Consider the following 13497-nt stretch of genomic DNA (forward strand, 5'->3'; position numbering starts at 1 on the left):
ACCCTCAGCAACCACGTCCGCAGCGCCTCGTCCACCACACAACCACTCTTTCGACGCCGCGACCAAGCGGGAACCTCCCAGGCCAAGCGCCAACACTTTGTCACTCGTCACCACCCATGATGAAGGGATTCAGACAGCGCGTGGTAGGCATTCCCCCTTCCAGCTACCCATTGAACTCCCATCGCCAAGACACAGCATGGCTAACGGTCTCAGCATGAGCAGCTCTCGCGAGCTAAGGACAGTAACAAGATATCAAAGAAGGCGAGCAAGGAGCAACCCTCTGGCACCGCTTCCCCTCACGGCGCCGCTGCCCAGTCGCCCGCCGGCACCCCCTCGTCCTCGACCCAAAATCTCGCAGAGACCCGCAAATCATCAAGCGATGCTGTGCCAACAGTCCAGCAGCCGCCCGCCATGTCGCAACACCAATACCTCCAGCAAAACCAGGGTGCTAATGGCACTCAAAGTCCCAACCGCTACAACCAGCAGGGTGTAAACCCCAGTGTCGTCATCAGCCCAAGTGCTCCCGTAAGTCATGTCTGTTGCCCAACACAATGCGATCCTTTTTGCTCACTCTCTTCAGCATGTGCCTCCTCCCGGCGCCGCCGAAACCATGCCTCACGACCTCGCCCCGCCCAAGGCTGGCCAGAAGTCGCTGCTCTTCGACAGACTGCAGGCCACCCCCAAAGATACTGTGCCCGAGGGCGTGCGCACTCCCAAGCGCCAACATTCGTCAAGATTCGACATTTCAGATCAGAGACAGCGCGAGCTGGAAAAGCTGCCCGGCTTCCACGAGGTTCCTCCCAACAGACGCCAGGAGCTCTTTATGCAGAAACTCGACCAGTGCAACATCATTTTCGATTTCAATGATGCAAGCGCCGACATGAAGTCCAAGGAGATCAAGCGTCTTGCGCTCCACGAACTGCTCGATTACGTCGCTCAGAACCGCCAGGTCATCTCCGAGCCAATGTATCCCAGAGTCGTCGAGATGTTCAGCAAGAACTTGTTCCGCCCAATTCCTCCTCCAATGAACCCTCAGGGCGATGCTTTCGACCCTGAAGAAGACGAGCCCGTCCTTGAAGTTGCCTGGCCCCATATTCAAGTGGTTTACGAGTTCTTCCTCCGCTTCATCGAGAGTCCCGATTTCAACACAAACTACGCCAAGCAATATATTGACCACAGCTTTGTCCTGGCGTTGCTCGACCTGTTTGATTCAGAGGATCCTCGCGAGCGCGATTTCCTCAAGACCACTCTTCACCGCATCTACGGCAAGTTCCTCAACTTGAGATCATTCATTAGACGTTCCATCAACAACGTCTTCTTCCAATTCATTTACGAGACGGAGCGCTTCAACGGAATTGCTGAGCTTCTTGAAATACTCGGCTCCATTATCAACGGTTTCGCCCTACCACTCAAGGAGGAACACAAGCTTTTCCTGACCCGCGTCCTCATCCCTCTACACAAAGTCAAGAGTCTCAGCATGTACCACCCGCAACTCGCGTACTGTATTGTTCAGTTCTTGGAGAAAGATGCTGCTTTGACTGAGGAGGTTGTGCTTGGTCTCTTGCGTTACTGGCCCAAGGTCAACAGCACTAAAGAAGTTATGTTCTTGAACGAGGTCGAAGATATTTTCGAGGTCATGGACCCTGCCGAATTTGCAAAGGTCCAGGAAGCTCTGTTCAGTCAACTCGCCAAATCTGTGGCTAGCCCACACTTCCAAGTATGCTCGTCCTTACAGCGTCTCGTAAAAGCCAACTCTAACAAATTTTCAGGTGGCCGAACGTGCCCTATACTTCTGGAACAACGAGTACTTCTGCAACCTTGTCAGTGACAACGTAGATGTCATTCTACCGATAATGTTTGCTCCTCTCTACGAAAACTCGAAGGGGCATTGGAACAGGTATGCGGTTGTTGATGATTACTGCAAAAGGAACATTCTGGCTGACATACTACAGAACGATTCACGGAATGGTATATAACGCTATGAAATTGTTCATGGAAGTTAATCCTCAGCTGTTTGACGACTGTTCTCACGACTACACCGAGCAACAGAACAACGCACCCGAAGTCAAGAAGGCCAGACAAGAGAAATGGGATAGACTTGCTTCTCTTGCTCAGTCCATGAAGAGCGGTCTTCCCCCATCAGCCGCCGTCAACTCAAGTACTGCACAGAGCGCCACACCCGCACGCACGGACGATACGGACCCACTGCGTCTGGAACAACTCAGATTACAGGACGACTCTGAAAGGAGGCCGAAAGAGTTTGAGAGACAGACCAGCTCGGTACGTTGATCAAGTGCGAGTATCTTCTCTCCCTCTCGATCATTGGGTCTGTGAATGAGTATATGTTAGACATTCAAAACACACCATCATCCCCTTCACATTCCCCTTATCACATCTTTGTCTCGCATTATCCTCTTTGTTCTTTCTGCTATCGGGTCTTATCAGGACGAATATATTCCATACCGGCGCTGGGCGTTTCTATCACAATCTGTCGCCTTGAACTTCTGGAGATCTTCAAGCTCACACAACTTCTTGTTTCACTTTTCCCGATTCCTGTATCCAAATTCAAGCACTTTTTTTCTTTATCGTCTCTTTCTGTCTGTTGCCTGGGCGGTTCACAAAAATTATCTCCTCGCTACAAACAAAAATTGCCATGACAAGTTCAATCCTAACACAATGGTCTTTTGAGAATGTGCAGAAACGAGACCACCGTCACAGTCATCACAAACAATCGTCGAGCACCGGCGGCAACACGAGCGGTTCGAGTTCGAGTCACGTTCGGAAACGCAGCGGCAATCGTACATCGTCGAAGAGCGTCGGCTCGACTTCACAAGTGTCAAGAAGCAATTCGAGGAGCAAGTCACGGAGTCGCTCAAGTAGTACAACTCATTCGGTGGGCACTTTGGACGATGTCGAGAGGATAAGACACAGACACGTGTGAGGAGTTTGAGGTTGTTTGTTCTTGACAAGAATTCGCGATGGAGTCGGAGTCAGGGGAGTATATCAGGTAGTGAAGCCTTGCTTGGCGCAACTTCTATTCTCTTTTCCCATCAAGTTCCTCTTGCACAACTGACTTGTAGTGATTGTGGCCATGTCGACTCGGAACATATTGTGACTCGCGACTTCCTTTGGTCGTTTCTCAATACACACAACAGCCACGTGCAAGGCTGCGCCACCCTGCTCGAGTCACAACTCTATACCAACACAACACTGACTACAAATCTCGACGACACCATACAAGCACTCTGCAGTCGCTCTTTCGCTTCGATGGCTCAGAAGTGTCTATTGTCATTGGTGCAAAAAGCCGACAAGTATGTACATACACATACATGTTGCTTCAGACAGACACTTACCAGAATCTTGAGATGTGCGTTAGTTTGAGTTGATTTCCACAAGATGACTGGATGCCATATCTTGAGTCACTGGCGACAAAGATGACAAGATCTCACCTCTGCACATTTCTGCTCTTCTTTCCACTTCACATCTGGCACCATGCAAACAAAAGATCTACTGCCTACTCACAAAGACATTGACCATCCAAGCACACCCCGTCATATCTTGACCTACAAGAATCATGGCAAACTCAAACACCCCCTCCCTTTCGCGCTGCGACCCAACGACGTCTGTCACCAAGCCAAAAGACCGCAAGCCAAAGGCACGCAAGAGTTTCTGGTCTGAGAACAGCCGCGAGCATGACAGGATAGGCTGGAACACCAGATACGCCTTCTCAGACAGCAATGAGACCAGCTCCGAAGCATCAATCAGCTCATCCAACGTAGAACAAGACAGCTCAGATGACGAAGACGACACTTGCATCACCAACGACAACGAACAAAGCACAAAAATCGACACTCCCAACGAAAGCGACAGCTGCATCACCGACAAAAACAGCATCTCCATAACTACAACCATAAACCAGACACCCAGTTCTGCAACCTTTGTCACAGAAAACAACAGCAGCAGCAACAAATGTCAATGCCATTATATCCTCAAACGCCAACTAGACAGCTACGATGCAGATATCAGACAACAGATTCTGTTGGAAGTGTATAATTGGTTGAATGGAGGCGAACATACTTGTTCTTCCCTCTCTGCTTCTGTATTTGCTTCTTCTTCCACCTCTACTGGGATTGATGGAATCAATGACAATGGCGGCGATGATATCAATGACAGCAACAGTGGTGTCACACTCACCCAACAACAAAAAAACGACTGCTATTGGAGAGAAGTCTATTGGGCCAACGATATTCAAACCTCTGACAACGAAGAGAATAGTACTCAGGCTACACAAGTCACCTCCACCGACGAAGACTGGCAAGATGAAGGAGTTGATGTTCTCAACATCGAAGCCAGTGCTGAAGTCGAGTGGGTTATGGTATTAGTGTTTGTGATGGTGGGACAGTTGGGTATGGTGATCGTCGCGGAGGGTATTATGAGATGGCTGGGTGTGTGAGGGAGATTGAGAAAGGTGTAGAGGAGAAAAGTGTTTTTTATATTGCTAGCTAAGAAATGCCAAACAAGACCGGGAGAAAAAAAAACGCCTGTGAAATGCTGAAAGAGCGTGTTACCTAGTATTTGTTATGCGAGTATAACAGACCAGAAAAGAAGTATAAAGCAGAAAAACACACCCGAAAATGAAGGAAACGACAGACTGAAAAGAAAGGAAAAGAAGCAAACAACAACACCCTCTATCGTTGCTTTCCCTCATACTCCATACCCTACCAACCCTCATACCCCGTACCCTTCCAACCCTCATCCCTCAGAACATCACCTATGCCCTCTAAGCAACTTCAATAAGCGCAGGACCAAACACAGCAGCACCAGCCACATCATCAACCGAAGCCAAAGCACCTCCCTTCTCAACAACAGCACCAAGCGTGAGTCCAAACAACAGATCAGTCTGCTGCAAAAACTCCGCGTCGAACGTAACTTTATCCCCCTCTCTCTTGACATTCTTGAGATCCTGCACAATCGGAACATTTTGTCCCGAAATCAACACAAATTCCAAATCCTCGTAGTTGTTGCCGCCTTTGTAGCCGCTGGCATCGAAACTGAGACTGATGGTCTGATCGCCAAGTCCCACATTGGGAGTCTCCAGAGTCAAAACACCAAAGACTTTCAAAGGGATGCCGGAAATATCACAAGAGCCGGGAACAACAAAGGCTTGATTCAGAGCCGAAAAGGCAAAGTCGCGGGCGGATGCAGTGAGAAAGGGTTGAGCTGAGGGAATCTTGCCTTGGAGACTGCGGTAGAAGCCATTTTGCTCTCCTTCTTGCCCGATGGTCGCAGCGACTCCTCGGACTACGCCTGCATTGTCGCCAGCAAAGATTGTAGCGATGTCCTGCAGAGTTCCCAACACCACGTCTGTGAATGTTGCTGCCAAAGCGATGGCGCTGTTGAAATCTTTGGTCGGGAATTTGTACTCGCAGGTCTTGAGCGGCACGGGCAATTTGTTGTTTGCATTGATCGCATGCAACTCTTCCTGAGCTTGGACTGCAATGAGCGTATCGAGGATGTACGTTGCATTGAGGTGCGCAGGAATTTCAAAGCCAGGGACGTTGGTAGTGATGTTGGTGAGCAGCGAAGTGAAAAACGCAACTTCGAAGAACTCATTAAAGGCGACTAGTTGGAAGTTTGTGAGGTCGTTGGCGGAGAAGGTTGGTTTGCCGGTGGCGTTGGAGAGGGTGCCGTGGGCGGCGTTGTTGACGTCGGTGAGAGCAGAGGTAGAGAGGTTGGGGAAGCCGTTGCTGAGGAGCAGGTTCTTGCTTGAGGAGACTTGGGTGGGGAAGCTTTGGTAGGAGGAGGCAGAGGTGGAGTAGTGGGATGAGGCAGAAGTCATGGAGTGACCATAGTTGGAATAAGAGGAGCTGTAAGAGATGGGTTTGGCATTGCTGAAGGAGGCAAGGCCGGAGAGGGCCAAGAGAGCTGTTGCACGGTATGACATTGCTGGATGTGGAGTGATTCGCTGATGGTAAAGAATATGATAGCGGACAGGTAGAAATTGCTAATCGGGTAGATGGAAGCTTGACTGTAGCACTGATTGAAATTGCTGGTTCGATGATATTCCTACCTTCTGCAGCAGATTCATACTGTTTATACTCATGACAACTTACTGTATACACGCCATTGCATGGGGCATAGCCACGTACTCAGCTACTAAGACCTGGTATAACATCAGCTAAGCGCTTCTCATCTTCAGCTCTCGTCTTGAGTGAGACGCGATCTGACAGAATGTCGAGAGGCCAAGCTTAGACAAGCACCACGAACAATAGCATTAAGCTATGTCAGACGTGCATGCATACCTACATCTTGCAAGGCGCAGCCAAAACGTCTCCATGTACGAGGTTCGTGATTGGATGCTCGGAAGTCGGTTGATCAGCTAACCTTGTGCTTGTATTTAGGTAGATCTCGAAGCCTGTTGGAATTTCTGACATGTTGGTGGCTGACATGGATCCCCCACTTCCCACTTCAAGCCGGGGCAGGACAAACTCACCGTTTCAAAGACTGAGATGCAACATCAAACCAAGTCTACATTCCAGATGTGGCTATACCCGAACAGCATCGCCGAGGGTACGCACATCAGAGTTGCCGACGACAGTTGAAGTTCGGGTAGCATTCATGCCGGACATTAACCAGACTTTGAAACAGGCTTCGAGCCCCACGCGGCAGAAGACGGAAAGATCAACGGCCACACAGCGTGGAAAAAAGGCAAAGGAAACAAAGTTATGCTTTTCTCCCAAGTATGTTACATGTAGCGAGAAGAGCCAACCAACAGCAGTGGAAGATTTGTGGGTATCTCTGAACAAAAAAACGGGCATGAGGAAAACGCAAAAAGGTAAAAGAAAGGCGCAGGTCCAGGCGCACGTGGCAAGGTGGGTATGGAGATGTAACCGCAGAGTGAGAGTACGAGGACGATGACCAGATGTGGCAGTTCCGACGTGCTCTCAATGAGCAAACGAGCCATTTCTCGCGGCGTCATCCGTGGCCCTGGTCTCGGCCTTTTCGCGACTCTTGCTAGCGATATCGAGCTCGGCGAACTTGTCGCGTGCGTTGGCAATGTTTATCCGGGCGGCATTGTACATGGCTTCTCCACTGCCCATGACAACAGCCAAATTTGTGTTCTCACTAAGACGAGTGATTAAGAACATGAATTCGCCAGTCTTGATCTGGAGCTCGGCAAAGTTGGCTGATCCGGCAGGCATGCCCGTGTGTTTGGCAACAGAGTGTTTGTGTGATTTGAGGATGGATGACAGGCGTTCGAAGCGATCCGGGTGTGGGTTGCCGTCTGCTTCGTAAGGGCGTGAGACGTGTGTGACCATGAGGCAGGTGGTGCGTTCGTAGAGGATAAGCTCGTGGGCGTCAATGACCTCAGCCAGCTGGCGCAGCAGATTCTCGATTGCGCCAGCATTGGGCACGAGGTAGTAGATGACTTGGGTCCAGGCCTTGTACAAGCTCTGGTCCCAGATGCTCGTGCCCCAGAAGTCGACGTGCTTGCCTGCATCTTGTTGGTCCCCTCCGAAGCCGTGTTCGACGCTGATGTTGCGGATTGCGTCGCTACGCTCGGCGAAGACGACATCGCGCATGTTGGACATGATCAGATCCATCTTGTGGATTAGGACAAAGATCTTTGCTTGGGGAGAGTTTTCGCGCAAGGCTTGTACGATCGAGGCATAGTTGATGAGGTCGGCATTGAACTCGCGCGATTCGACATCGAAGACGAAGATCAAGACGGCGACGGACGCGAAGACGCTGGAGCGTTGGTTGGTGAGATAGGATTCGGTGAAGCCATCCTGTCTGCGGCCACAAAAGTCAGCCTTGGCCTGGCTACGAAGCTCGATGTAACCCCGTGCACCAGCACCTTACCCTCCACAATCCCATAGGTTGAGCATGAGGTTGCCCATGAAGCGGATGTTACTGTGTTCGACGTCGATGGTAGCTCCCAGTCGGCGGACGTCCTTGGCCACGTAGTTGCTGAATACTATTGAGCGCATCGACGACTTGCCCGCGCCCGACTTGCCCATCAGCAGCACCTTGCGCTGCTTCTGCCGACGAGCTGACCCCGAGCTCAACATCTTGTCCGTCTGTCGTGTCTATCTTGGAGTGACCATGCTCAAGTCGCGACGCCGGCCAGCCTCGGTCGATAATGACCTGCGCCAAGCCATACCAACTTCCCTAACGCTATCCTTATCGGCGCAACCTGGAGGTAATCTCGTTCTAAACTTTATACATCCATCTAATTCAACCAATAGCTCGCGACACACTTGCGTATTGCTATACGGGTGGAAACAGGGGCTAGATCACTTGATTTGGCCAAGCGTGCCGATGGGTCTTCTACATGTCTGGAATGTGTGTATCAGGATCGAGACCTGCCTCTTTTGATTTCATCGTTATCTACATGCAGAGTATGAACGCTTTTCTAGCCCTGACAAATCTTTGTCGTCGGACTTCAGTATTTCCCCTCCCTCCTGGTTGATATTGCTGTTGTTGTGGAGCTTTTCTCTGAGCTCATGAGGTTTGGGGATGGGTTGGTGAAAACAAGCAGTCTATGAACAAAGTGCTGCTGAAGACTGGTGTTGATATGGTGCATGCAGAACAAGGACACAAAAACAAGGGTGAAAATAGACATAGGAACAAAGGGAATCATTAGAAGAAAAAGTAGAGAGAAGATACAATGTCTCCCCGTGAGAATGGAAAATGTGATGATGCTCAACAATCGGACGGAATAAAACGACCAGGCCTGCGGTGCGAGAGGGGTATCAATTAGAAGACGGTGCCATCCGACATTATCATGATCGGGGGTTCCTTGGTGTTGGGTCGTGTGACCTCTGCGAGTTCTCTGCCTGCCTGTACTGTTTGTTAGCGAGTATTCTTCTCTCCCCAAAATCTTGCAGTCTTGCTCACCTTCCAAGTGCCGGCCTCGAGAACTTGCGCCAGGCTCAATTTCTTGCTGCCTACTAATCCGAGCTGAGAGTTGACCTCGAAGCACAGCTCGTCCAGGAAGCCCACTGTAAGCGCTCGCCATTCCACAATCACATCGTCGTCAACGCTAAACATGGGAACGACTTCCATGTTGGGTTGTCCTTCCTTCATGGCGTTGATCTGGTATTGTTCGAGACCGCGCTTGGCATCCTCGGACTTGAGTGTGAGGAGTCCAGTGTCGATCAGGAGACCACCGTTGCGGTATTCCGGAAGTCCGGTCAGAAGCTCTGTACCAGCAAAATGCACGTGCATGAGCTTGGTCATTGGAACCATCAAAGAGTAGCAAAGCCATTGTGTGAGCTTGTGAAATGGCACAATCTTTTCCCAGGGGGCATTCGTCGCTGCCGGCATTGCGTTACAGTGCCAAGCGTCGCCGATCGAGACACCGTCAATCGTAGTGCGTGTGGAAGGCCAGATGGGTGCCAGACCGTCCATGAGGGCATTCCAGAGAGTTGGTAATGGGACGACAGGGACTGATGAAGCTTGAGTCGATGGGTGAGAAAGGAGGTAGTCTGCGAGGCAGGATATCAGTAATTGCAAAATTGGCGAACCATGGCCTCAACTCACCAAGTAGGTAGCCGGGTCTGGCCTCGATTCCAAAGATGTCCTGATTTTGCAGGGCGTCTCCGAGCTTGACGAGAAGGCTTGCTCTGCCTTCCAGACCGGCCAGAGGGTTTGCTTCTGTTACTTGCAAGCCCTTGGCCAGGTATTGCGCGTTGATCTTTTTCAAACCAGCACTGTCGACCTGGCATGGCTCGTCGGGGTTGCTGCTGAATGCGCCAGCCTTGAACATCTCCAAACTGGCAACTGCGAGACCCTCGCTGCGTCTGTATATCTTTCCAGACTCCTTGCTCTTGTAAACCCATTTTTGACCGGCACCAGCATCCAGTAGAACAGACACGAGGAACAGATCGATGAGTCTGCGAGTACGTTCTTGGTCGTTGACAGACTTTGGCCATGTTGCCATCAGCTGGTCAACTCTTGGTCTGCCGCCGACGTCGAAGTGCTGCCAACGGCCATGTGGGGGGATCGAAGCGTAGTCGGGAGCGTAATCTCTCTATCAGCCAAACGTTAGATTTGAGGCTCCGCATGTCTTTTTTCTTTTCTTTCCACTCGCAGTGAACAACTTACGTTAATGATTGAAACGACAAAGCGAGCCGTGTCGGCGAACTTTGTCATGTCGACATCAAAGTGCTTCGATTTGTTGCGCTTAGCTAGCTCGAAGACATACTTTGATCTCTCGCGCACAGCGTAGATGCTGCGCAGGTAGGCGGCAGGATTGAGAGCCGGATCAGGTGCTCTAGGGAGAGGAACATGTGGCAGGGAGGCATTCGCCGAGGGGTTGCCATTCATGGGCTTGCTGGAGGGCGACTTGTGAATTGAGCCAGCATCTGATCCAGGACCTTTGGCTGAATCTACTGCCGACTTTTTGTCCTTGCGACTAAAGAGACCCATTGCGTTGAATGTCTCTATCTCTGTGCAACGCTAGAGTACTGTCAAGAAGAGCAGTCCGCAGCGCCAGGAAGGATTTCTTGGCCGGCTGGTGGGATGGAAAGAAGAAGGTTGATCGAGGGTCGTGAGATGTTTCAGAGTTCAGAGTCAGGTCGAAGCTCAATGTCGGATGTTTCTGTTATTACGTCGAGTGCTTGGTATGATGACGGGCAGCAGCAGGCGGAAAAGAGAGGACAAGAAGGACGGGACGTCCGCGATAAAAGTAGAAAGTAGGGATAAAGAGAAATCAGTGGACTGTGGAGCTAGTTGGTCGACTACTGCCCGCGGGGACTTTTCACTGGTGGCGCCTTCTAGGAAGTAGACTGCGGCGTTCTCGTTATTGCTGCCCGTAACAATTTCAACGACCAGGCTCCCGGATCTGCAGTCTGGGAGAGCACGAGCGAGCATACTTACTCACCACCCGCTCCAGAGCTAGCCCGCCCACCAACGTCTTTTTCGCGACCACTCCTCTACTCGAGCGACCTCGACGGCTCGCAGCCACCGCGCTCGTCTTCACCGAGCAGTGATCTCCATCGGACCATTTCCACCCCCGTTGATCGCTCGCGGCCCGGCTACACTACCATTTGGCAGGGAAGGGGCAGAGTGCACATGTCGCTCCTTGCGAGCGAGCATTGCCTTTTGGAGGAACGGGCCCATGAGTGACTCGGCAGCAGCGGGCCGGATCTCTATTTAACGCGATCTGGACAGACCGCTGCGTGCCCTCCCTGCATGTACCTGATGATCTCTGACCATGCAGGTCACCCATAGCCACTCAGAGACAAGACGCCGTGAAAGGAGGCTAGATCTGCCTGTGACTCCTGCAGAGTGGCCATATCCTTCCTACACCTGCCTCTTAACGACTACAACTGTTCTTCATCCGTGCAGGCTGCTTTGGACGGAACAAAACACAGTAAACTTCTGAGACTGACTCAGTGCCGAGACTAACGACCGAAACCCTTACCTTCCTCTCCACGCTTGCGAGCCGTTGACGCTAGCTAAAATGGCACATGCGCCCAATAGGCAATTGTGGAAGCCTCTCAATATAATCTCATGGATCGAGTGGTGCACTACCGAGCCCGGGATGAACACCTGTACAGATCAATGGACAGCTTGTCCTAACGTGCTTTCACTGGGTGGATGGCGTCTTGTACATATATCTGTCGTTTCATGGTATTGGGCGCAGATATAGATTGGATTAAACATGTTGGGGGTGGAATTCTTGTATTTTGGCGAGACTCGGAGTCAAAAAGAGGCTCGAGCGCGTGTTTAAATATCGCATGACATGTGGATGCTCTTCTTCGCCAACCCACTTGAAGGCTATTAGACTCTTGCTGTTCCTACTTCGCGCTTGTGACCGAGATGAGACTCGGCCAGGGCAGCCAGATCGTGACATACATCGGCCGACGCGGAAATATGCAATCAAGTTGCAATGGTGAAAACTTGGTAGAAATTGGCATAGAGAAACCAGTCAAGTCTGCAGTGGTTTCCAACGCCTGTCCGCTCGTCCTAGCCTCGAGACGCCGTTTTGCTAGAAGCAAAGAAGGAAATCTCTGACCAGAAATTCATCCTGCGGAATTTCATGTTAGTCATTATGGTAGAAGACAATCGTCATGGGCGAGCAGGATCTGCTCTGTAAATGGTACTGTACACGCACAAAAAGGTCACGTAATCGACACTCACTACGTTCTCTCGGAACACTTCAGCTCTTCAACTCATGAGGAAATCGCGGCGCTTTTGCTCCTTCTTTGCACGTCGCTGCTCGTTGAAGGCCTTGACTTGCTTCTTGCTCAGCTTCTGATTTGCACGTTCGGCTTTGAGAGAGCGACCCTCGTGAGCATTGGCAGCGCGATCTACGTCAAAGAAGGCATTCAACTGGCGCTTTGACTTGTTCTCATCGTTGTGGTTATCCGCACTCTTGTCGGCGGCTTGGAAGGCTCCCGTGAAGCGGTTGAATGTGCCTGCTTGCTCGAATGCTGCAGTACGTTGCGCAAGGGCAGCTTCTGAAGCAGCCCACTCTTCCGTTTGATGTTCCTGATGCCACTTGGCATAGTCCGCGTTGGGATCAAAGTCGCCGTGGATCTTAGGGTTGTAGCCCAAGTATGGTTCTCCTGGAGGAGGCGGGGGTGCTGCGACAGCTTCGGAAGTGCCAGGAGCGTGTGATGTCGGACCAGTGCCTGGCGCATACTCCTGACTTGGAGCAGCGGTGGGAACTCGTGGATTGTCCCATTGCGACAGCCCGGTGAAGCGATTGAGGAAATACCAGCAGCCGGATGAGGGGTCAAGCTGAGCGGACCAACCGTCATCCTCTTCGGTCGGCGCAGGGAGAGGCTCGTCAGGAAGTGGTGGAGCATCCTCAGGTAATGGCTCGTCAGGAAGTGGTGGCGCATCGTCGTCGTTCGCAGGAGCGGTTTCGGTGTCGGCCATCTCGCCTTCTTCCGAACCTTCTTGAGACGGTGATCTTTCTGGCTGTGGCGTGGGTGATGTGACAGCAGGTGCTTCTTGCGAAGTGTCGCGCTCAGGCGCCGTCGCGGACACAACTGGAGATGTGTGGCCTTGAGATTCTGCCATGACTAGCGGATAGATCTTTGCTGTATATGCGTCAGTTATGACAGATGCTGCTTATGCTATGACACGGTGGTATTCGACCAGCGAACAGCAGGGTATGCGCAACGGTTGTCGTGATGTGCGACGATGATTGTGGTATGATGGGGTCCGGTTTGGTTTGTGCGGCGAGAAGTTGCGTCGGTGGCCGGCAGAACGACTTCCGCATCTGGGCCTTGTCATCGGATTCGCGAACGGATAGCCTCACTCTCAACTCTCCACAACCAAATTGCAGCGTCTATCTCAATATCATCTAACTGCTTTCATTGAAGCTGTTAGGGTTGATTCCCTGGGCCGTGTCTTGATCATGTGTCAACAACCATAGGAACACAGCAAGTGGAGACTATCAAGCATTCATGGTAACTGTCGATATCAGCCGGCACTTGCTATCTAACTTCCAATTGGCAAACTTGCACAAAGAACTCA

At 51.3% G+C, this 13497-nt stretch overlaps 6 protein-coding genes across 6 annotated transcripts; 2 read left to right on the top strand and 4 right to left on the bottom strand.

The window, feature by feature from the left end:
* Positions 1-119: 119 nt before the first annotated feature.
* Positions 120-2289, top strand: M436DRAFT_42299 (serine/threonine protein phosphatase 2A; the record flags this gene model as incomplete). The annotated part of the gene is made up of 5 exons (XM_013573470.1): positions 120-143; positions 214-525; positions 581-1717; positions 1770-1897; positions 1953-2289. 5 exons carry the CDS (start codon positions 120-122, stop codon positions 2287-2289), a joined length of 1938 nt encoding a protein of 645 aa, XP_013428924.1.
* Positions 2290-3574: 1285 nt separating this feature from the next.
* On the top strand, positions 3575-4453 carry M436DRAFT_80487 (uncharacterized protein; the record flags this gene model as incomplete). Its single annotated transcript, XM_013573890.1, has 1 exon — positions 3575-4453. The coding sequence occupies one exon, from the start codon at positions 3575-3577 to the stop codon at positions 4451-4453; it is 879 nt and encodes a 292-aa protein (XP_013429344.1).
* A 327-nt stretch (positions 4454-4780) lies between these two features.
* M436DRAFT_42251 (uncharacterized protein) lies at positions 4781-5839 on the bottom strand (the record flags this gene model as incomplete). The annotated part of the gene is made up of 1 exon (XM_013573461.1): positions 4781-5839. One exon carries the CDS (start codon positions 5837-5839, stop codon positions 4781-4783), a length of 1059 nt encoding a protein of 352 aa, XP_013428915.1.
* Positions 5840-6944: 1105 nt separating this feature from the next.
* Positions 6945-8072, bottom strand: M436DRAFT_42256 (GTP-binding protein GTR1; the record flags this gene model as incomplete). Its single annotated transcript, XM_013573463.1, has 2 exons — positions 6945-7794; positions 7864-8072. The coding sequence occupies 2 exons, from the start codon at positions 8070-8072 to the stop codon at positions 6945-6947; spliced, it is 1059 nt and encodes a 352-aa protein (XP_013428917.1).
* Positions 8073-8760: 688 nt separating this feature from the next.
* Positions 8761-10434, bottom strand: M436DRAFT_62458 (DUF1688-domain-containing protein; the record flags this gene model as incomplete). Its single annotated transcript, XM_013573729.1, has 4 exons — positions 8761-8844; positions 8902-9491; positions 9547-10036; positions 10111-10434. The coding sequence occupies 4 exons, from the start codon at positions 10432-10434 to the stop codon at positions 8761-8763; spliced, it is 1488 nt and encodes a 495-aa protein (XP_013429183.1).
* Positions 10435-12177: 1743 nt separating this feature from the next.
* M436DRAFT_42651 (uncharacterized protein) lies at positions 12178-12894 on the bottom strand (the record flags this gene model as incomplete). Its single annotated transcript, XM_013573548.1, has 1 exon — positions 12178-12894. One exon carries the CDS (start codon positions 12892-12894, stop codon positions 12178-12180), a length of 717 nt encoding a protein of 238 aa, XP_013429002.1.
* Positions 12895-13497: the final 603 nt, after the last annotated feature.

Source organism: Aureobasidium namibiae, assembly GCF_000721765.1.
Source record: "Aureobasidium namibiae CBS 147.97 unplaced genomic scaffold scaffold_5, whole genome shotgun sequence".
NCBI classification, from domain to species: Eukaryota; Fungi; Ascomycota; class Dothideomycetes; order Dothideales; family Saccotheciaceae; genus Aureobasidium; species Aureobasidium namibiae.